The 25,316-nt window shown below is 40.0% G+C and overlaps 1 protein-coding gene across 2 annotated transcripts in view; it reads left to right on the top strand.

Annotated features, from left to right (window-relative positions):
• The window catches only part of LOC111231856 (receptor-type tyrosine-protein phosphatase F-like), a 76,602-nt gene that overhangs the window by 36,262 nt on the left and 15,024 nt on the right, over window positions 1-25,316 (top strand). For both annotated transcript variants that reach the window (XM_022759113.1, XM_022759112.1), the window contains exons 6-8: window positions 7,600-7,697; window positions 20,376-20,499; window positions 24,144-24,319. In XM_022759113.1, coding sequence (XP_022614834.1) covers window positions 7,600-7,697; window positions 20,376-20,499; window positions 24,144-24,319 — 398 coding nt within the window. The remainder of the gene's footprint in view (window positions 1-7,599; window positions 7,698-20,375; window positions 20,500-24,143; window positions 24,320-25,316) is intronic.

Raw genomic sequence — 25,316 nt, 5'->3', positions numbered from 1 at the left:
GAGTTTATAAGTTTAACATTCAGTATATTGATAATGCTGAGTACATATGAATGAAAGTTTACTACAACATAGTATTTCCCATCTTTGCTGAGCACGAGTTTGGGAAAGAAATTAAAGGGCTGTCCCATGTAGATTCTCGTCCCAAATATAGGCCAGTTGAGTTCAGTGATTGAAGCTATTAATTGAAGTTATAAGATAATTTAGCTAAATGAAATGAATGTTTTTAAATATGGTGGTCATAGCAGAGAGTCCTGAGTATCATTTAAAGAAAAATGGCACCATTGGTCTCTCCCATTACACCTGTGTGAGAGAAATATCTCTATTGTGTCAAAATCTCTCCACTCTACATATTTCAAATCTATGGGGACTGAATCCCAAGGGGACAGCTGACTTGGATACTATAATAAGACATGTTACCTGTGGTGGCCACGCACTGATTACGACAACAAGCACAAGCCACACTGTTGCTAGTCCCTCAGATAATGCAAGTGAGCATGCTTTGGCCATGAATGATTTCAAGAAAAGTAAACAGGAAAAAAGCCAGGTGACAGGGTCCAAGGTCAACATAGGCTTCATGGCAGAAATGTATGAGGGGTGAATAATGCTACTGTAGCACATTTTCCAGAGAATCTTGAGTTGCACACATTCACACATATATACATTCACACATACTGGTTGTGGAAAGAAAATGGCAAGCCCAGTCACCTGTTTGGGCTGTGAGATAAAGATGCCTATGGAGGATGATCACAATCAATGTGTGCACTGCTTCAGGTTGGACCATGCACCCATGGCCAGCCAGGACCCAGCATCCTGTATGAACTGTTTTATTCTGCCAGCTAGCGTTAGGGAGGCTAGGGCTCCAGCATTTTCTGACAGTGCCCTCCACTGTGGCAACTCCTTCTACGCCCAGCAACCCACCTCTGCGCAGGTGGGACAGGAGGAGCTTGAACTCATGCATCCCATATTGGATGTGTTGGATCAAGGGGAGATTGACATCCTGGGGTTTGACTCAGAGGGTTCCACGATCAGTTGTGTGTGGACGCAAAGAAGGTAGAGGAAGAGCAGGAGGAACCACCTCGCCTCTATCAGCAGCTCATTACTCAGGCCACTCAAGCATTGGAAATTGAAATGCCAGCTGAGCCAGGCCTCCCGTTTTGATGATGAGACAAGTAAGGGAAGCTCTTTAGCTCTGCTTCCTGATTTAGGAGAAATGGTACTCAAGTAGTTTGCTGAACCATCTGAAGCCCACTGCTTGTAATGTTGATGAAGATGGCTGTTTAAAGATGTGAGGCCTCAAAAAGTTTTAAGACCCCTATGAAGCAAGATTTTGACTGTGTCTAAGGGTTTGACAGGCCCTCCTCCAAAGTAACTGGTTTGCCACGATCGACCTAGAGGATGCATATTATCAGATCTTAAGGTGGAACATAGCACTACCTCAGGTTTGCCTTCGTTGGCAGAACCTTTGAGTTTTGTATCCTCACATTTGGCATATCACTAGCCCCCCAAACATTCACAATGGATACAGTCCTGTGACTCTTGCGTCGGTAAGGTCTTTCCATCCTCAATTACCTGGATAACTGGCTGGTGTGTGCTTGCTCAGAGAAGCAATGCATCACCAATGTGACCCAGCTCCTGCAGCACTTAGAGCACCAAGGCCTGCACCTCAACAGGAGGAAGAGGAGACTCCAGCCCTTACAGACCACAGAGTTTCCAGGCATGTGTTTGGATGACAAAGCTTTCTTTGACTTATAGAAGACAGACTGCATCAGGGCTTGATTGTCCCATTTCTGTTTGGAGACTAGGGTAACCTGGACTGCTTGCTGTGGTTGATGGCAGCCACAGTCCACATTGTATCCCTAGCTCTTCTGAACATGTGCCCAGTGCAGCACTGCCTCCTGAGCCATGGACTTTTCCCACAGAGGGATCTGCAAGCCGGTTTTGGTGACATGCAGACTTGTACAGTGCAGCTCTTCAGTAGTGGGAGCAGCCAGCCAACTTGGCCAGTGGTGCTGAGAGTAATGCATGTGCTCGGTAAGACAAACCTTGAAGCCAATCAGTTCTCCAGGGGCAGAGCATCCCCAGAGAATGGCTGCATCCAAAAGTTGTACACCAGATCTTCAGAGCTGAGTCTCATCCTGGGGCACTGCAGTTGATCTTGTTTTCGGCAACTGCACCCCTCCTTTGAGGACTGACCTGGGACCTCCTGTCTCCCTGGGTCAGGACAGTAATAGTGGCAGCCATAAAGGCAGCTTGTGTTGGTCCTCAGAAACTAATAGAGGGTTGCTGTGACCCATAGGAATTATCCCTACTACAGAGACCCCAGTGTTGTGCCCCGTCAGGGCCTTGACATTGTATCTTCATTGGACATATGACATATGACATTGGAAATATGTGCATGCACGTTCATTGCTGAAGATGATCTGTCCTTCACAATTTCTTTGTTTACAACCCAAAAAGAATGAAAAAATAAGTGATGGTGGCCTTCTTGATTTCACTTTAAACTTCAGTTTACCAGTTCTTTAAGCACTTCAATGTATTTTTCTATCTAAAATATTTATTTATTTTCCATTATTTATTTCCCATTATTATCTGTTTTTCAGAAGGAAACACTTAAACCTTGCTATAGTATTGCAGTATTGTTAACAGTTGTCTTTAGTATTGCACATACTTTTATAGAGAATAGAGAAAAATGGTGCAAAGCGCATATTGTTTTTCAAAGTTGCTTGCACTTCAGAGCTGTTGCACTATTAGGATTAACATATAGTATTTTTAAATAAATGGTGCACAAAAAAAAGCACGTGCCCACTAGTACTTCGCGCTTACTACTGCACATGACCGAAGTGCTTCGGGTTCACACAAGCTGCAGTCACTGGTAAAGAAGAGGAAGAAGACACACAGGAATGGCAGAGAAAGTACAACCAGCTCCACCTAAAGTGTTGACTTCAGCAGCAGCTTCACTCTACAGGAAGATGGTAGCAGTAAAAGCTGCAATGAAAAAACTGGAGTCAACACCGATGCCGCTTTTCAATAATTCCTTCAACTGAGGGAAAATAGGAGCTAAAAAGTGATGCGATGGTGGCTGTATTTCTGTGTTATACTAACGTAGGTAACTGCTTCATATGCTGTTTCAGCTATTTAATCATAGACTAACATATGTTTTATGTATTAGCCAAAGCTAACATTAGATAACACTGTGGGTGTAAACAACATCAACTAAATAAACAGTTGCAGCTGACTCTATGTTTACACATAACGTTGCTTTGTAATGTAATCTGTGTAGCGCATATGTTTGGTGGTGTCTGCATTGTAGTGAGCAAATGTCGTTTGATAGTATTTATCTTATGTATGGTTGCGAATGCGACATTTGTGTTTTGTGTTCTTGTAGTTGGGAGAAAGACTCCTCAACTTACACACCTATAAAAGATGGATTGATGAGACCACCACCCCTGCAATAATAAATAAACAATAATAATTAGATTAGTCCACTTCCTTTGGCTGAGGTGTTGTATAGCCTGATGGCAGTGGGAACAAAGGATCTCCTGAACCTCTCTGTTCTGCAGCGCAGTGAGATGAAACCTTTGCTGCACCTGTAGCTGCTTCTCTGTCCTGTCAGAATGTTGTGGAGAGGATGGTTGGTATTGTCTAAGATGGCCTCCGTCTTACATTGCATGCATCTCTCCACAACAGTCCTGAGTGAGTCCAGACTCCTGCCAAGCACAGACCTAGCCTTTTTCACCAGCTTGTCCAGTTTTTTTGTGTTCATGTCTGACATGCTGCTGCCCTAGCAGACTGCAGCATAAAAGAGTACACTGGCCACCACTGACTGATAAAACATGTGCAGCATTTCACTGCAGACGTCAAAAGACTTGAGCTTCACGAGGAAAAATAGCCAACTCTGCCCCTTCAGGTAGATGGCATTCATATTCAGGGACCAGTCCAGTTTACTGTCCAGGTGCACACCTAGGTATTAATAAGTGTGCACCACTTACCTCGAATGTTGACTGGCAGAAGGGTGTGCTTAGACCTCTGAAAGACGATGAACATCCTTGGTCTTGTATGTCTTGGTCTTTGATGTTCAGAAGGAGGCAGTTCTTGTCGCTCCATGCACTGAAGGCCATCGTCAGATCCCTGTACTCCTCTTCCTGCCCATTCCTGATACGCACCACAATAGCTGTGTCATCCGAGTATTTCTAGATGTGGCAGGACTCAGAGTTGTATATAAAGTCCACCGTATACAGTGTGAAAAGGATCGGAGCCAGAACAGTCCCCTGTGGAGCCCCAGTGCTGCTCATCACTGTCCCTGAGACACAGTTGCCCAGCCTGACGTACCATGGTCGTCTTAGCTATTGAAACCTCTTAAAATGAGGTTTACAAACATACAAAGTATTCAAGAAGGTGTTATGAAGATGTAATTGCTTAGACCACTGTTATTCATACAGATGCATACTTTTATGTGTAGCTCATTTATTTTAGATTCATGAGGGTGCTCATAACAATATCGGTTCTAGCAGTCATATTTTGTGGTTGAGACCATTTCCCATAATAGAGAAATATTCTTGAATTCATCATTTGTGTCCCTGTGTCGGTCAGCCACACAAAAATATGGGAAACACTGTCCATAACCGCTGCACTTAATGCACTGACCAACCCTCCCAAATAATTACTTGAAAACCCATAAAACCATCTTCCCCTCAGCAAATAACAATAGCAATATAAAAGAGACTTGTAATTCTATGTAGCAATAGTCCTGCATTGTTATACATTCTATAGATTCAGATCCAATTATCTAAAATGTCATTTTTGTAGAGATGATTGCTTGTTCTTTGACAGTAATATGGGTGTCTTTAAAATGCTGCAATTATTGTAATATATGTAATTGTGATATCCTTTCTCTGTCACTGCCAAAGCAGAAGAAGATTGCACAGCGCTCACACGACACCACATGCAGAGCCTGTCCTGTCAGCCAATACTCACCTCTGCTTATAATCAACAGTAAATATAATTTTTGTGTGGCAATTATACACTGTGCATCTATCTTATTGTGTAATAGTATTTCAGCAATGTTTTATATATATATATATTTATGTATATAAAAATACAATAAACAAGTTACATACCACATTGGATTGTTATTTTCTGTTTTTGTGTAGAGATTGTTTATGCTGATACAGAGGAACCTGTTTCTGCCTCCTTTCTAATCAGCCAACTCAACAAGCTCAGAACAAGCTTCTCAACTGAATTGGGAACCCCTCTGTCTCCAATTCAAGCTTCACTTGAGGCAATCCGGCTCACTTAGGCCAACCACAGGCAAACTCTCACTACCATTGAAGCCTGCCTTACGGACCATATCGACAGGATTACTTCAATTGAGGCAGCTCTCACTGAATTGGCACCTGAAATCGCTTACTTTAAGGCTAAAGTGGACGACCTGGAGAATTGCTCTCAACATCAAAACATGCGCATTGTTGGTGTGCCTGAAAGCGCTGAATTGACATCTGTTAAGTTTGTCTCCGAGCTCCTGATGGAGGTGATGGGCACTGAGAAGCCTCACCTTCAATGACTTCACTGGCACCCTCGCGAAGAAACAGGCCGCGTTCAATGGCGTGAAGTCATCCCTTTATAAGAAAGGTGTCAAATTCACGATGCAACATCCAGCTGTCCTTCATGCCTTTTTTGAGGGCCAATTAATAAGCTTTGTGAGCATTTGGATGGAGCAGGACTGTGCTGATTATTACATGGTAGCTGGCTACTTTATTTGACCTGGACTTCAACAAAATTGTCTGGCAAATAGGTTTTATTATGGCCAGATCTTGTTTCATACTAGTGTAGTTTAATTATCATTATCTTTAGTAATTTTTACAACATGCTACATAGGTTAATGTAGGTGCTTTATTAGGTGACTATTTATTATGGTGTAGATATTTTTATCACCCTTAGTATCCTCAGGAGGATAGGGACTATGTTTTACAGGAAGTTGTGTAGTTGTAGCTACCTGCTGTTTGCCTTGTTTGGGAAGGTAAACATAGGACTGGGGATTTTTCTTTTTTTCTTTTCTTTTTTCTTTTGGGTTAATGTTAGAGGAAGGGATTACAGTGTTTTTAGGGGGATGCCGATTGTCTTTAAAATATTTACTGAACAGAAGCTTTACATTGACATTTATTTTGGTGGAAACTCTTTGTACTTCTATTTAATTATTTTGTACTTAATGCCCTGCATGAGTTACACAGCATTCTAATGGTCTTTTTCATGTTACACGCATGTTTTTTCTTACACTTAAGTAACCTACTTATACTTGGCCTATTCTTAAGTTATATTTCTGGCAATATTAACTTTTAAGGCTTAATCTTTTACCATAGGGAATAAACCTGTTAGACTGATGTCATGTCACATTAAGGGTTTAAATGGTCTAGTAAAGTGGACAAGGGGTTTGTCACATCTGAAGGGACTACAGACAGATACAGTATTTCTGCATAAAACACATCTACATGACTCAGACCAAAACAGGCCGTGTAAATCGTAGGTGGGCCAGATCTTTCACTCTAAATTCAATATTAAGTCCAGAGGTATAGCTATTTTAATCCATAAAAAGTCCCATTTTTTCCTGATGACATTATATTAGAGTAACTGGATCCCTATCTCAAATGCCAGTAATATTTTTACCTGGTACTTAACATTTGCTGACATGCAAATTAGCATGCAGGAATTTGGACATAACCCAAGTATTGGACAAATTAAAAGTTTGACCTGTTGATGGTACTGAATGAAAAGTCAGGTGATCACAAGATTTATTAGGCTTCATCCTCTTTGAATACCCTTACTAAATTTCATGGCAATTCATCCAATAATTAGCACAATATTTTCGTCTGGATTTAGGTGGTGGACTGTCTGAGGAATATTACTATCCTTAGAGCTACACCCCACTGATAGGGCTGAAAAATCATTTCATCCATGCTATGGTGAATGAAGGACAGACATACAACTCCTGTCTCAGTGCTCCCTATCTTCTTTCTTTTCATTTCTCTGTCTTCTCCTAACCGATCCCTGTGCTCTTTGTTTTGTCTGGTCTTTCCCCCACAGGTTCCTGTGCTCTCAGTTGCCCAAACACTCCAAGTTAGTTTTCATTCCTCTTGTGTTTTACTAATATTTCCTACCATTCCTGCCTCTTTTTTTTCACACAGCAGCCTACCGTTATCTCCTCTTCCTGTTGTCTGTCCATGTTGGCTCTCTGCACAAAATTATCATCATTAAAACTGAGAGATTAAATTAAATGCAGTAGAAAGACACCAAGAATTTTAAAATTACACAGTGCATTATAGACTCCAACCACCTGTCTTAGACCTTCCCACTCACCTATAACTTTATGATATTCTTACCAACCAGCATGCTTGTTGATGCTTATATCCTGAATGTGGTCATAGCATGCTGTTTAAAACTTCCGCAGTCAGACGCCATCCGTCTGCTCCCCACACACCACCCTCCTGTCACCCCATATCACTGTTGCCAGTTAGCACTAAGCCTTCAACATGGTGTGTGTGTGTTGTGTGTGTGTGTGTGTGTAATGTTGATTAACTGTTCTTACTGCTCCACCTCTCGCTGCAGGGATGAGGGAACATCCTCCCATTGCTATCTCTGACCTGGCAGACGACATAGAGAGACTCACAGCCAATGATGGTCTGCGCTTCTCTCAGGAATACGAGGTAACACTTCCTGCTTTATATTTATTTTTCAAGTGAAGCAATATGTGCTTTGTAACCAAAGACTTTTGGTTTTTGGCTAAAATGAGTGAGATCGTTTTGTGAAGTTAAATTGATTGCGTTTTGATTATGTCAAGAGTATTAGATAGGATTTTCCAAATCCTGTTTTATAGTTGTTGACACCTTCACAAAACAAGTTCCCCAGTGAACTGAAGAGCTGCTAGAGCTATAGCTGCTCTTGTATGCATTTTTCATTGATAGATCAGTCTTGAGTCTGATTCCCCCATTCACAATCTAGCCTTGAAGCAGACAGTTATCTCCATTATTCTTTGCATTGTTTTAATTTCAATTAGAGAAAGACCAGGTGAGTCATCTGAGGCCATAACCTGCATCACAATTGTATTCAAATTAGGTTGGTTATATAATACTGTTCTATAATACTTCTATTCTCCTATCTTCTAGGTAAACTAAAATTATTTCAGATTCATTACAAATTCTGTTTGTAGTTGGGAGATGTGGAAAACAACGTATAGAGTTCAATCCATGTTTACTTATTTAGCACAGTAAAATGCCATAATATGTTGTGTTAAATTAATTCTTCTATTATTGATAATTCAGTTGTTATTTTTAAGTTATGAATGTAACTATGGATCTGTGAGACTGAAGGATGGTCGTGATTATGGTCTAAATATGTAATATAATGATAATCCTCATTCCACTTATTCTGTCACGACCAGGCAAGGACTCAGGACACAGATGCAGGGTTCAATTGACAGTTTTTTATTGTTTCTTCAGAACGCCTCCAAGTGGAGAAATAAATAGGCTATCAACCTAGCCCTCACTATATATGAGGCTATAAAAAATATCAAAATAATAATCACTCCACTAAGGAGGAAAACACAATGGATTATTAAACTATTATCTGTAAATAAAAACTCTCCAGGCTCTACTCTATAAAAGGTAAGTAAACAAAAGATCACTCCACATGGAGGAAACAAAAGGCAATCTTTAACTATGACACCAAAACTAGGAAATAAACTTACAACTCAAAAACTCTCACTTGGAGGAAGAAGAACACAAAACTTCAGGAACGCTGTGACGAAGAGCTGGGGTGCACAGGACAAAACCCCAACTGGACCTCAATGCGGTGTGACATATTCTTGAGACCTTATGTTAATGTCCATGACACCAGGAACTTCCCACACTCGCTCTTACCTTAAATGCCTCAGAGTTATTAACATTGTAATGATTAGAATTAGTGTTGTAGTGGCATATCTGGATCCTGCAAATCCAGGATCAGAGATACCTGCAGAATGACAGAAAGAGAGACAGAGAGGAGAAGCACACACTAGGGGAGAGAAAAAATTTGAAATATATAATATCATACATGAAGTAGTATCATGTAAATGCAGAGAGAGAGAGTGCTCAATGCATCATGGGAGTTCCCCCCACAGTCTAGGGGAATGGCAGCATATCTAGGGGCTCACCTGAGCCAGCTCTAACTATAAGCTTTGTCAAAGAGGACAGTTTGAAGCCTGATCTTAAATGTAGAGAGGGTGTCTGCCTCCTGAAGCCAGACTGGCAGGTGGTTCCACAGGAGAGGAGCCTGATAGCTGAACCTCTGCTCCAATTCTACTCTTAGAAACTCTAGGAACCACAAGTAGATCTGGGTCTAAGGTGTTTAGGGCCAAATTAAATAAGATCAGTTTTGTCCAAATTTTGAAGTTAAAAATTGTCTTTTAGACAAGTTTGACTAACTGATTACTCTCATCATGCTTCATACAGCTGGGTGTCTTGCCTGTTGCAAGGGTTGAGCCTTGCAATTACCTTAAATAATTGACACACTAAAGGACGCAAGCCATTGATGGTGAAATGGTGTGAACATAAACCCTATTTGTACCAACTACCTTGACTTGGTCCAATTGAGACTACAGGAGATGTGTAATCTGAGTTAACAGATTACATCTCAGACCCATAACTGCAGTTGCAACATTTGGGATGGCACTTACCATGGTAGACCCTGTATCAGCTAGATTAGGTCTGGAAACAATGGCTTTCCTGGCCAGCTAGAAGCCAGCAAAACTATGTCCTGACCTTACTTTCCCAGAGAATCAGAGGGAGAGAAGGAAAAGAATTCCTGTGACCAAACAGCCCCCTGATCCACAAAGAAGTACCATTCCAGGAAGGGATGTAAAAAGATCGACCTGGGCTAGCCTGTATCAAACATTACATTGATGTAATAACCACTTTCCTGGGAAAGGTCCTGTTCAGCCCTGTTTTCTATACTTGAGATGTGGTTTGCATTCAGACAGGCTATTCGAGGTAATGCCATGTCAGGTAGCTCCTTTGCTACATGGATACAATGTAGTGACTTCATTACACCCAAAGATTTACATCTACATTATATTTATATTTATATTTACATAAAGATTTATATGGTCTGACCTCACTAGCACATGCTTATGGTGTATAAATGACAAAAGACATGTAAGCAAGGTGATTAGCCATCAGTCCCAGCACATATTTGTGTTCTGATTACTAAGGGGGTTGTCACATGGCCCTCATTATCCTGCCCTTTCAAGATGGCTCCCCAGCCCTCCTCTGTTGTGATCATATGTCTTCAGTGAAGAATGTTCTCTGGTGGGGTTCCTCTGAAAAGGAAGTCAGTGTCCCTCTCGGGGAGCAGAGCTCGCACACAGGGTTGTGTTACAAACAGCCTCATCCTCCTTTGCTTTTCTGGATGGAGATGGAGTTGAAGATGAACCACTGCTGCATGGTCAAGTCTTGGTCTGTTTGCCTACTTGTCCGTGCATTTAATTCTGTACCCCACCATCTGGGGATATATTCAGCATTATCATGATCTCACAGATGATGCACTGATGTGGGTCCTTGGCTGTGTTAAATACAGTTGGACACACCAAAGAATATTCATACTAATAACTTCCATGCTGTTGAGATCAGTAACTGCACACCATACTTCATGGGGAGAGTTCTAGTACAGTGACTGCCATCTACCCTAAACACATCAATGTTTACATTAACTTCAGATCAAACCAAAGATATTTAACACCAGTGAGTAAATCAATCTGTTTATATCAGGTGTAAATATGTATGTTCAGAAGAGTGCTACCTGCAAGGCCAAAGGAAGGCCTGAAGTGAAGTTGTTGATACTAAAAACCCCACAATGCATTACAGCATCTCGCCAGGCAGTTCTTGATCTCAGCAGACTGGACATAGACAGAGTAGGTCATGTTTATCAAATTACTTTATTCTACTTATTTCATAACTATTTAAGGAACACCACAGATGAAGATAGTACCCATGATCAGAGCAGTATCATTCAATCTGTTGGACTTATCAGGATTTTTTTTTTTTTTTTAAAAACATGGCAAACAGTATAATTAACTGTATATATTCTATACTGTATAGAAGCACATAGAACTTAACATAAACTTGGATTCATTCATTCATGGTGTATTGCTTGGTATTAACTGAATAAAACATTAATTAATCAAGGACAGAATTAGCCTAAATTGTCTAACAGCATTGTGGAACGACTGATATGTTTTTTAACAAAATAGAATGTTAGATATTACTCACAAATCCCTGGGTTGTCATCTGGAACATGGGTGAACAATGAGGAACTGGGTGATTAGAACCAAGAGTGGTAGGCTGAAAACAACAGTCCAGACCAAGTAATAGCTGTGCGGTGGACTTCTGTTCCTCAATGCGTTGTAGTGTACAAGTGTGTACAAGACAGTTTTCTCAGTCACTTTACTCATTCACTTCATTCATTTACCTCTCATGCTGAGTTCATTTAAGCTTTAAACCATTTAACAACATTAACACATACAGTAAAATTAGCTTTTCTACATTGAAAAAAATGCTATTATGGCTAGTGCGTGGTTAGCTTTTCACGGTTAGCTTTTCACTTTAACACATGAAAATGAAGCAGTATTAACATACATAAATGTTAAAGCAAATGAATAAATGTTTTCTTACCTGATATTTTACTTACCTGAGCTGCATAGTTACTCTCTTTACATCGACGCCCACATTGGAAACAAGTCTTGGTCTTAAGATTTAATGTATAATCATTGTGTCCATTTAAGTGAATAGGAAGGTGGTCTCAGACTTTTGGATAGGTGAGCTCTGATTAGTATGAAATAATGTGAATCATATGCTAAGGCCTTTGCAGGTACCATATATCACCCAGCTGAACACTACCGTTCATAGAAGCTGTTCTGGCAGCACATGGATGCCCAACACCTCATTAAGACATTCTATGTTGGTTTTTCCTTTAAGAGAAAAGGAGAAGTGAATAGAAAATAAGTGCACTTCTTATTTGAGATGTGGTTTCCCAAACATTCAAATCTGTATTGGTTTATCTGCTTGGAAATTCACCACTTTAAATGCAGTTACCTTCCTTTATAGGACATGAACGAGCCAAAATCTCTCAATGGCTTTTACAGTAGGTGAAAGCAGTCAAATATTATTCTTGGAAAAGAAGGAAAGAATTCATGCATACCTAGCAGCATCTTTTTTACTAATGCTGCGCTTAAATTCTGTAACGACAAGTCATCTACAGAGCTGCCATCTAAACATCCAGTCTAAACATTTCACTTTTCCCTGAGATGTTTAGACTCATGTACAGACATGAGTCTAAACATCAGTTCATGAGTTGCTGTTTCAGAGGTGTTTTACTCTGACAAGAAGATATAATTATAAATAAATTATTTATTTGTTTTATTTGGCATTTGCTGTCATAAAAATGGGAAATAAGAAAAAAAGTCCATACTATCACCTTTGGTAAGTCAAGAAAATGCTAATACTATGGCTTGGCTATGCTTCCTTCCATTTCATAGAAGTGGTGGTCAGAAATTGTGGGACTTTCAAGAGACAAATAAAAATGATTGAAGTTCATGCAACAGCGGCTGAAAAATCCTGACTTTTTGTACCTAACATGAATCAAGCTCCAAAAATACCGGATCGTCTATTTCCCACCTCTAAAACACCTTTTTGTCTAGACCCTCCCTCCTTGGTAAACACCAATGTCCTTCAAATAACAAACCTGGAAGATCCATGATGACAACACTGACAACATCACTATGACATTTCAGGATTATTCTCTCACTACATAAGAAGCAAGAAGTGTGAGTCACATATCAATTGCATCCAAAATGTGTCTAACCCAGTGACCCAAAAAGTTAAGCAAAGTAGCACATCTCTGACTTACTTACGGATTAATTTTAATACCCCTACACTCATGCAAATGTTTAATAGTCAACAGATTTCTACAAAATGATCAGTTCATACAGACACAATGGTCTTCTTAAGTACTCACTATTTCTAGTTTTATCACAAGAGCAGGCAACAACAAAGGAAACTAAGCCACATTATACATGTTTTCTAGTCTACTAGTTTCTAGTTTATATTTAGAATAAGTGACTGTACCAGGGAGAGGGACATAGTGAACTAAGAATTTTAAAGAACTGCACCGATAACTTGTTTATTTTTGCATATTGTAGTGTTGACAGATGAATAAAAGAAGGCCGGAGCTCAGAACAAATGCTGTTTACTTCAGCGGATAATGGCATTACAAAACTTCACTTTCTGTAGCAGCACCGCATCGTACATTCAGAAGTCGCCATCTTGATTGTCTAACTCTGTATGTACAGCATCTCAGCTAGTACCTGTTTAACAACAGTGTCGCCTAGTGGTATAAATTAGAAATCATAAATGACTGAAGACAACATCTCCTCTTTCTGTAAAAGATAACACTCTCACATAAAGTAAATGCCAGCAGTAAAGGCAATCATAATAAGCAAAATCCTTCTACAATAAGGTAAGACTGTACTTGTACTATGTAGCTAAACACAAATATACCTAAATATTCTTAAGGTACCATTAGCACAGGAAATGGAAATAAGGTAGCTTTACACAATGCACATTAAACATGTAAACAGTGCACATCAATGTAAAAAGAAGAATTACTCTTTATTTAGCTTTCAATAATATGTCTAGTGCATAACCAGTAATACTTTGAACCTTGTTAACTGTTTTAACTGTAACAATTAAGTCACCACAATCATCTCAGCTTTCACCCAAGATAGTGCAGGTTATGACATGCTCTCCTGAGCAAGCCGAAAAGAGAAAAGACAGCCAAGAAGGAAATCTGGTTTTGTTTGGTGACACCCTGGGGGGTCACATGTCACACACTGACCAATACTGACTGGTAAGTGAGGTCCGTGGGGGAGGGTTATCCCCAGGTGTGAACAGTGAGGAACTGTGGGGAGGCGAGTTCCTTTGTCTGTGGAGCAAAGAAACATCTGGTCTCTTGAATGAGTCCCGACAAATGCATATTCTGAGTGGCACAATTTTCAATAGTGAACTGTGGACCATTGTCAGTGACGATGTCCTCTGGGTTACCATGATGACTGAAGACGGAGGTCAGCAAGTGAATAACTTCCACAGTGGTGGCAGTATGTGAAAAGGCAAGCTCAGGCCACTTGGAATAATAGTTAGTGTGATGGCATACCTGCAAGCAGGAACAGCTGTGTCAAAGGCTCCAACAATATCAAGTCCAAGTTTCTTCCATGGCCCATCAGCCCCAGGACAGGTTGCAGAAGAGCAGGGTGAGTACAGGCTCTTCTATCATTAGACTGGCACACATAGTACACATGAAGCGATGCGAGATTGTACTTGTGAGTCAGTCTTTGCCCACCAATAGAAGTCTCGTAGGCGCTGCTTTGTGCGAACAATCCCTTGGTGACTATCATGTGCAAGCGTGATCAATGTGCACCGTAAGGAGAGTAGCAGAAATCTGTGACACCACTTGAGGTTCTGCATCTAGTGTGGAGTCAGACAGCACAGGCACAGGAGGGCACGAGAGGCAATCAGCTGTATAATTCTGGGAGCCTGGTCGGTAGTTGATATCGTAATCAAAATAGAGCATGCATGCGGAGCGGCAAGCAACACGCATTCCGGCCTGACCGATTCCTTTTTGGCTGAGCAGTGTTGTTAATGCTTGGTGGTTTATGTGGAGAGTAAAACAACGTCCCCACAGGTATGTTCTCCATTTTCCTGCAGCCCACACGCAGGCAAGTGCTTCTTTTTCAACAGTAGAGTATTTCCACTCTGGTATGGTATGGTATGGTATGACCTAGGAAGCGTAGGGAGGGCTTCTTGTGGTGACATTTATTGTCAATGATCACCAGTCCAGCCTGTCTTCTGGAGGACGGTATCGAGCTTGTGGTCATGTTCAGCAGGGGTGCTGCCATAGATGATCAGATGATCCAAATAATTTTGGACACCTGGGAGGCCTTTGAGGATGTCAGCCATCATTTTCTGGAAGGCTTAGGGGGCTGACGCCAGGCCATAGGGAACTCTGCAGGATCTGAAAAGAATGAATGCTGTGAGGTCTCTGCTATCTTCATGGAAAGGCAACTGTTAGTATGCATTAGCCAGATCACTTGTAGAGAACATCTTTGCACCTTGTAGGTTTGCGAGTAGTTCATCTACATGCGGCAGGGGGTAGCAGTCTGTGACCACAGTTTTATTTGGTACACAAAGATCTGTGCGCATCCGTATTCCACCAGTTTTCCGTCCTGTGACCACAATAGGTGAAACCCAGGGTGATGCATCAATTTTTTCAATGACACCAGATTTCAGGAAGCAGTCAAGTTCTGCTGCTTAGAGCAAAAGGCAGGCGTCATAGTTTCTGGTGTACTTGTTTGACAGTAGGGTAAATTTTTACCTTATGCACAAAGTTGTGTGCACAGCTGATGTCAGGTGGAGCAGGGATGCAGGAAGCAGGTGCAAAGGTTGTGGCCAGCACAGGAGCAGGTGAAGCAGTTGCACAGCTTATGTGAGGAGCAGCAGGGATGCAGGAAGTAGGTGCAGAGGTCATGGTCAACACAGGAGGAAGGACATGTATATGTTTAAGGCAGCCATAAGATCTCTTCCTAGGAGAGGGGTGCCCTTCTTCACCACTAAGAACATTGCTGAGGTGGTTAAGACTCCTCTACTCACTTTGACTTGCAGGCAGCCAAGCACAGGGATTATTGTCTTTTTATAGGTCATGAGCTGATTTACAGGTGGAGCAGTGGTGTGTCACTGAAGTACTGTTCATAGATGCAGTATGGCAAAATTGACACTGCAGAGCCTGTATCAACAACCAGTTCATGCTTGTTGTCAAGAGAAGCAGGTATATGGATATTAATTTTGTACTTAAGTGTCTCTGGTGCATGGCAAGGGTCTTTTAAGTATAGCACAGTCAGTTTAGGTAGCTGTATCTCACCTACATCACTGGTCTTGGATAAGTGACAAACATGGGCAAAATGTTCAACTTTGTGGCACGACTTACAGGTTATTTTGGCTACAGGACACTGAGGGGAATTAGCCAAATGTTTGTCAGAGCCACACCTGAAACAACTATGAGACTGAGATGTAGCAGTGACATTGGGAGGTGCAAGTGGGCGGGATTGTACAGCTTGGACTGGAACACTGCCATCTGCTGCAATTGCTTTGGCTTGTTGAACTGCAGACATCACTCATGTTATGGCTTTATCCAGTGTCAGATCTGGTTTGAGCAAAAGCCTTTCCCTGATGCTGAAATTGGTCACATGTTCAATTAGTTCAAATCCGCATTTTGAAGCAAAGTCCCGTAATACAGCCACATACTGTGTAATAGTCTCATTAGGTGCCTGTCTTCGCTGTATGAAAGCATGCTGTTCCACGACAACATTAACTTGGGTGTGAAATGTTTCTCTATTGCAGTGACAGCAGAGGCGTCACCTATATCTGGCAATGAGTAAAATATCCGTTGTCCCTTGGATCTGAGGCACTGGAGTAAAGTAGCTCTCTTCCATGGCTCAGGCCAAGCATTTCCTGTTGCATTTATAACCAGCAAGTAATTGTTGAAAATCTGCATCCACACGTTCTCTTAGGCATGGCAAAAAAGTACGTTTCCAGCCATGTTGAGGCAGCAAAGAGAGGCAACAAAAGGAGGTAAAAAAACACGTAGGTTCACTCATCGCCAAAGTGTAGTGTTGACTAGGGTTGCAAAATTCCAGGAATTTTCAAAGTCAGAAACTTTCCATGGGAATAAACGGGAATAAACAGGAAATTTACAAAACTGAAGGTTGGCCCTTATCAGAGAACTGAAATATTTTTGGGGAAAATATATTGTAGCATAATCTTGGCTAAAAGAACCAGATTTAATGCAAGTACACTTGAATATCTATGCAATTCCTCAATCATATGCACACAGCACACTGCTTACTGCAGAGCTATTGAGGCCACACCCCCTACATGCACTCTGCATTCCTCCATCACATGCACAGATGATTTCTAGAACCCTGGAGTATTGAAGCCACACATTTAAGCCCACAGACTACATAAAGTCAAGTAAGTTTTGATAATATTATAGGGTAAATATATTTGATCTATGGTATTAATGTTTAACTTGCAAATATTAAATGAAAATGTATTTATACAGTAACTAGCTAGCTGGTAAGTTAGGTGATAAATGTAAGCTAGGTAGCACCATTTCATTGACCATTTAAGAGGCTAGCTTATCATGATGCTAGCTACCTCAAATGCGATACTGTTTCTTCTGCCTCCTGCAAGACGGTTTTGAAGGAAAGTCTGTGTATATGTTTCAATATTCTAGAAAGTCATACATGAAGAATGCCACAAAAATGCAGCGGCATATTGCAAAATGCCAAAAATTTCATCAAGGTTCAAAACATGCAGCAGACAAGAGTTCCACTCCAGGGGAAAATGAATCTGCTGTATCAGAGTCAGATACCCTCTCATCAGCTCCTGGTCCCTCTGGTATCAGAGGATTCTTTGATTCGATGGATGAACATAGCCAGAGAAATGCAGATGAGTGTTTCGCTCGTGCAGTCTATGCAACTAGCTCACCCCTGATGCTGACATCCAATTCTTATTTTGAGCGAATTTGAGTTGTAAGGTGTAAATGGAGAACTGGAATTGGACAAATAAGAAAGGTTGGACGGAATCTGTTTGTTTACCTAAGAGAAGTTAACTGAATGTATCAGGTGAATGATGATAAGTTCAAGTGCCAGTCAACACTAACTGCTAAATTGTAATTAGTTACTTTGGTAACTTTGGTCACATGAAATTCAAATTTGTGCAGTTGTGCAATAGGAGTGGCATGTCTCAATCATCGATAATACTTCCCAATGATCTGCTTTGCTGAAGTTCCAGTTGCTCACAAGTGCCAATAGGAATCCAGGCTGTGCAGCAACAGTTAAAACTGGATTCTGTTATCAGTGCAACAGGAGGGCTTGCACGTTGGTGTCAAACATGATCAGAGACAACCAAACAACCAAAACCAACACTATCTGCACACTGAGAAGGGATCTCTCCAAATACTATGTATTGAACACTGATGAAAAGATTACAAATTGTACAGGCATTTTTGATCACTCCATTTCAGTCCCTCTTCATTACCCATTACACTTAGAATTTTGATTCTTGTTTTTGTATTTTTTTTTTTTAGCTATGACAACACTGCACTCTGCAAAGTAATTGCAGATATCGCAAAACGCTGCAACATCACTGTAAATAGGTCATGTACATAGGCAGGCAGATTTGCAAGTACTACATTTAGAGTTAAAACTGAAAGTCAGTGTACCCAAAATATCAGTAATCATCATCATGATCCCTTAAACAACAAACCCAAAACAACATACAAGACAAGTCTGCCTAGCAGTGACAGTAATTATGATGAAAGCAAAGGAGGAAATCGGATGAAATTGTTAAAGCTACTTCATAAAATCGGAAAATCATTATTCTGCTTTTGTTTGCTTGATTATAACACAAAGGAAATACACAGAATCACAGAATCACAGAATCAGTCATTTAAACCAAGTGCCCCAAATCAACATACAAAACAAGACTACTTAGCAGTCACAGTAATTATGATGGAGGCAAAGGAGGTTGTTAAAGACAGGAGGTCAGGGTGTGGATGGGTGTTTCAACAAAAAATCGTTTACATAAAACTGCTCCTGTTTTCTTTTTTTTCTTTTCTTTTTTTTCTTTAGGCATCATGAACTTTTCTATTCAGGTTTCCTTAAGTACTTATATTAACCCAAATAACAAGTTTCCCTAACCTAACCACTTAATTTTTTTGTTTTTGGTTGGACTGCAACAGTGGGTCTAGCCCTATAATCTGGAATGTCCCTGACTGGCTGACTGACTGACTGACTGACTGACTGACTGACTGACTGACTGACTGACTGACTGACTGATTATATTTCCACCTCTAGTCACAGCCAAGTGCCTGTGGCCCTTTGCTGTGTGTAATCGCAGCACAGTCTATGTCTTTAATCTATGTGTTTGGTGATTTTGTGAGTTGACATTGTGGTTATAAAATCTACATTTGACCATGGGAGGTCCAGCCATATGCCAGGATTTTGATCTAGTCTTGTTTTTTGTTTTTTTTGTTGGTTTTTCTGCCTTTGGAAGGCACACACTTTATCTTTCTGATAGGGATGTCAGATCAGAAAATGCTTCTATTTTTCATTGTAGAGGGCATAGATAATATATCTTGTTGATTTGTAGGGACTTGTTGAGCTGTACTGTACAGTGTGCATGCACATACATGTGTATTTGTTAGGGAAGCTGCAGGTCAATGCATAGAAGTAGTGTGAGAGGCTTGTTAGTGTTGCGCAGTAGAGGCCTTACCTAGCCGGCCCAAATAAGATGTGCATTTAACCTCTTTCTCAATTGTCATTATTATCAGTTGTAGACGGGGCTGAGCAGCTATTCAGCCCCGAAATCAAGAAGAAATTCAATTAAAAGTAGTTTGAATAATTGGAGCAAAGAAGCAATCAGTGTAGAATATTTACAAAATCACTGTACAGCTATACAGCTTAAATTACACAAGTACACTTGAGGCTGATGTCAAAGTCATTAGTTTTGCAACTATCCAGTCATAAAGTATCATAAGTATTGGACAAAGTGAATTTGAATCAGTGAGTAGATATTCGTTTTAGGTGAAAAGGTTAAGTCTGACAGATAAAGGTTTTTCAAATATAGTATGCTTCAATATCACATTACCTGTTTTTCCTTCTCAATCATACACATGTTCAAATGTAGGTCAAAACATGTTTCAGTGCATATCCACAGCTATACATGGTGCTTCCCAAGCAGTGTTAGGCCTTAGCTTGTTATATGCTTGTATTATTGCAGAGACCCCACTATATCCCATCTGCTTCATGGTTGGCTTTATATTACAAATAGAATCTAGCACAAGTCCTCATCTGCCCAGGAGGTGCTATGGGAAATGTACATCAAAGATCATTGTCCCAAACCCTTACCTGCATGTATCCTTCAACACTGGATCGGTTCTTTCTTAATGTCAAGCACTGAGCTGGTAGTTGGAAGGCTGAAGAGGGTTGTTTTAAAAGTCCAATGTGTATCCAGAGGGCTTAAAACTCATCCACGGCTTTTCATGTTATAAAGCCACAGGCTGGAGCGATGATGAATTAGTTTCTGTGTCACATTCTGCATTGGGTCTGCATTCTAAACTCTGATAGACTTTAAACCTCAGAAAAGAATACAGGCACTTTTGTAACAAATGGTTACCTGCTCTCTCCCTCCCAACTCTGTATATCCCTTTCTGTGTTTCTCCCTCTCCCTGTGTGTCAGTCTATTGATCCAGTACAGCAGTTCACCTGGGAGCATTCCAACCTGGAGGTCAACAAGCCAAAGAACCGCTATGCAAATGTTATCGCCTACGACCACTCCAGGGTCATCCTCACACCTGTAGATGGTGAGAGACATCTCAAGAGAAGTCATACCATAAATTCTCAAATAGTGATCTGGGATCAATGGGTGATCTGGGAACTAAAGCCCTCTAAAGGTGAGGTAGAACAAACACAACCATGTTTTTTCATATCTTTGACAAGTCTATTTTATGAAATGGATGGTATAAAAATGTTTTGTTGCAAAAGAAGTTTACGCGGATGATATTTGAATCCTCCCCAAAACAGAAAATCATTTTTGGATTTTGGATTCTACAAAAGGGACCGCAGCTGCTTTCTTCACATAAAAATGACCAACTCACCAAGGCAACAGAGAAATACATACAGAGAAATAAGAAATTCACAAATATATTTGACTATTTTTGAAAATACATACCGTTAAACAAACACTGAATACAGGCAGGAATTGAATAGATAATTAAAAGTATAAAATATACAATACCACAAAATGTGATTCACATTACCACAATTACTGTTACATACAAACAAGTTGTTTGACTATTCAGTTGACTTGCTGGTGTAACTAGTCTCACCAGCACTGCACAGTGAAAAATACAATGGGCTCTACTGGTGTAAATGTGTTAAGAGGACACAAAAGGACACAAAACATATCTTAATTCAAATTCATCAAATTTGCTTTATTAGCAGGACTGTTTAGATATAATGTTCCCAAAGTACAAAGAACAGTACAACACTGTATGTAACATAACACTGAGGGGGGAAAAGACAGAATATACAGTTATACAGTACTACTGTGATGTGAAAAGTCATACGTACACACAGTCACACTTATAAACCACACACGTGTGTGTGCACAACTATATAAGAAGTGAAATTCAAACATTAGTTTAAGAGTCTTGGGCTGAGCTCAGACTCACTGTCCTTCATGTTATGGCAGGCTGCAACATATTGTGCAGCCAGTAGAGACGCCTGTCCTTTATAGATTACAATAGAGAGAGTGAAAAATAAAAAAAACTACATTTAATTCAAAAAATTTTGTTTTCTTGAAGATACAATAGAATCAACAGATAGATCTAGGGTAACTGTGCTTTCATCAAGAATTATATTGGGGCCCTCTAGAGGGTCACATGCACAGAACTGGCAAGCTGGCTGCAATACAAGGAGATCCCTTCGTCTGACTACACTGTTTGTCCTTGCAGTAAAAGTGAGTCTGGTCTCACTCTTCTTGAGGTGCTGCTGGATTGCTATAAATTACAGGCTCCACGGGTCACCCCTTTCCCACAGGACTCCAAAGCCTGGCCTTTGGTGATGGTGATGGCTGTACCACCAAATGGCAGTTTGGTAAATGGCTCTAATGCTGCATCATCTGTTGTGGGTAAATGAGAGGCAAGCATGTTGGAGGTTGAAACCAGTACATAACACAACTTATCAAGAGTGGTAGACTGTTTGGTTGTACCAATCAAAAACCATAGTAACACAATTGCCTTTCTCCACATCGGATAGCAAGGAAGGAATTTTTTTCAGAACTTCTTATTGAATGTTTTAAATCCAGATTGATTCAGACTATGAAGTAATGCAATACCATCTATGATGTATGCTGATGGTCCTGTTACATCAGGTAAGGGGAACTCATTTTTCACAACAGGCTCCAGTTTCTTGGCCAGGTCAGCTTTGGAGGTTTTTCCCATCCTTCCATCATCACAGAACAATGCAGGTGGCATCCAATCATTAGTAGAGGTGGACAAGTATCTATACTTTGACTCTATTACTTGAGTAAAAGTATAGATACTCCTGGTCAAATATTACTCCAATACAAGTGAAAGTTATTAGCACTTGATTTTACAAATACGCAAGTATTCAAAAGTACATTTTTACCTGTAGAACATGTTACAAAATAAACATGGCAAAACAGCATGGCAGTGATAAAGTTTGGTTGGTTTGGTAAATACAGCAAACATTTAGAACGAAATTAATATTTTTTTATTTCTAAAATTATCTAGTGAAGAATCTTCTGCCTCATTTTTATCTAATGCAACCATTGTTACCATTGTCACGGACAGGTTCAAAAGTGACTGACAGTGTAGGAGTTGGCTGTGATTGTTTTTTCTCCTGTGATGAACACAGTGTATGGTCTATCACATTTTTAAAATAAAATAAAATTCATTCACTGACTAAATGCTCTGCTTCAAAATAAGAGTACTTCATAGAAATGTAGTGGAGTAAAGTCATAAGTTTGAAAAAAAATAATAATACTCAAGTAAAGTACAGATACTGGACAAATAAACTCCTGCCAAGCACAGACGGGTCTGTCTTTTTTGACCGGCTTGGCCAGTTTATGTCTGACATGCTGCTGCCCCAGAAGACTGCAGCATAAAAAAGGACTCACCACCACTGATTGGTAAAACATGCTGCATTTATTCTAGCAATATTAAATCAAATGTTGTCCTCCCTACTTACTGTTCCACATAAAACAGGTAGTGTAGATAAAGCCTCATTCCATTTGTCTGCTGTCTTTGTGGTCTATTATGCTCTGCATAATTTATGATAAGCCACCGGAATTTTGGAATCCAATCCAATCCAGTTCTTTGTAGGGATGTATATGGACCTCATCATCTCTTAACTATGCCCAATCTAGAACTTTTTGTAATCCCTCTACTGGTTTGTTGGAAGCACTAAATTCATGTAAACACTATTGTAGTAACAGTAACTGGGTAAACTGATAAAAATGCAGTATAGCTTTTGAATTCAGGATCTACTTAAAGAGAATCTTGAAATACAGACTATACCCATAAAAATACAGGCATTCATCTACAAAATTTACAATGATTAGCTTACTGTTGAAATGTTAGAGGTTTTGCTACAATTCGGCATTACATATTGTGTTTTACACTGATGTTCATTAATGTGCATTGTCCCTATGAAATAAATTTTAATAGTTTTAATAATGTAATAATAAATTAATAAGTAAACATGCTAACGCTTTAATGCTAACACTAACGCTAATACTAGGTGCTATTTAAATGCAAGATATGCCACTAATGTGTGAAAACATTATCTTTTACTTCAAGATGGTCTTGTGTTTTTTTATGATGATGTCAGCAGTCAGTGATTACTTAAATAGTATCCTACCTAGGAGAAGAAACAAATGTTGGAAATGATGAACACATTTGTTCAAAATGTTTGAATGAAATATTTGTATTTTTTTTTCAGTTTAGATATGTTTAATGTCATTGTCTTAACAGATTTACACCAGTAAGGCCCCATTTTTACTGTGTCTGTAATATCTGTAATTGTCTATAATTGGATGCAAAAAGAAGTCCCTTTTGTAGAATCCAACATTTTCATCATTTTCAGTTTTTGGGAGGATCCAAATATAACTACTTTTGCAGTAAAATATTTTTATGACACCATCCATTTCATAAAATACATATATCAAAAGATATGAAAAACCATGGTTGGGCTATGTTCTATCTCGGTGGAAGTATCTCAAAAACTAAGGCCTTTTGGGAGATTTTCTTCCTCTACTACTTTATTTACCTCACATTCAGAGAGAACCAGGCCTTTATTTCAACAGGCTTATATTAGACAAACCTTTATTCCTGAGTTCCACATGTGTAAAAATACCACCCTGTTTTCTGATTTGTTCCCATTTTAATTTGCTTGCTAATGTCCAACTTGACCCTTGCTGCAGGAGTTCCAGGGAGCGACTACATCAATGCCAATTACATTGATGGTTACAGGAAGCAAAATGCTTACATCGCCACACAAGGGCCGCTGCCAGAGACACTAAGTGACTTCTGGAGGATGGTGTGGGAGCAGAGGACCTGCACTATTGTTATGATGACCCGTCTAGAGGAGAAGTCACGGGTGAGCCTCTCATGTTAAGAAATAGTAAAAATTATATTCAGATGACAATGGCCATGGTTTACAGTGTATCCAAAGTACAGGCACAAAGCGACATAAATAAATAGACCAAGCTCAGTTCAGAGCAGTAACAGGCATTCAATCACTTCATTCATAAAAAACAAGGGTTAATCTTCAAATGTGAACTCAGGGCCACTCCAAATGTTCCCTTAAATGTTCCCACAAGTAACATCACTTTGGCTTATGCCAGTTGCCAAAATATGGGGGCATGGTAGCACATTAGGGTCAAAGTGATTTTCAGGTTGTAAAGTGATGATAACAAATAACAATTTCTGTAGTTGTAAATTAACCTTTGTAAATCAGCATGAGAAATTTAACTTTCTGCATGATAACATCACAAAGGGCTGTGGACATTCACTCCATTGTAGTACATCACTGCTGAGGATACAATCAGTATATCAATTCTAGTGATATATGTCTGTGTTTTTAACTGCTGTGTTTGTAATGCACTAGTTCCAGTGGTAAGATGAGCTAATTGTGACATGCTGCTGATACCCAAACTCAGCCTGTCCCTCTGTAGTCTCTGCTGATGTGAGGTTACACATAGCAGGCCACAAATCCAATGCATGTGTCACACAGTAGTGTGGTTCTTTAAAATACCAACAACCCAAATATTCACTGTTAAAAAAAACCCATGCAAAGGATACGAAATAAAATAATAAAATGGCAGGTTAGGAAAAGTGAAACAAGCACTGATGAGTGTCCTTTAAAATGGCAATGCCAGAGTTCAATGCTCGTGTTAAATGTTCAGAGAAGATACTGTCCTGTTATTTTTCCTGGGAGGTGGAAACGGAGGTGGTCAATATGGCCGCTGGCATGTTTGGCATCCTGCTCTGCGTGTCCCCTCACTACGCGAACCACTGCCCGTCTTCTCTGCTGCGCCATTAGCTTTCTTTAGCAGGTGTTGAATCTGGTAGCTCAGCCTCCCACATCTGCTCCT

The sequence above is a fragment of the Seriola dumerili genome, unplaced genomic scaffold (genome assembly GCF_002260705.1).
Source record: "Seriola dumerili isolate Sdu_G_001 unplaced genomic scaffold, Sdu_1.0 BDQW01000319.1, whole genome shotgun sequence".
Classification (NCBI taxonomy): Eukaryota; Metazoa; Chordata; class Actinopteri; order Carangiformes; family Carangidae; genus Seriola; species Seriola dumerili.
This window is presented reverse-complemented; position numbering and strand designations above follow the sequence as displayed.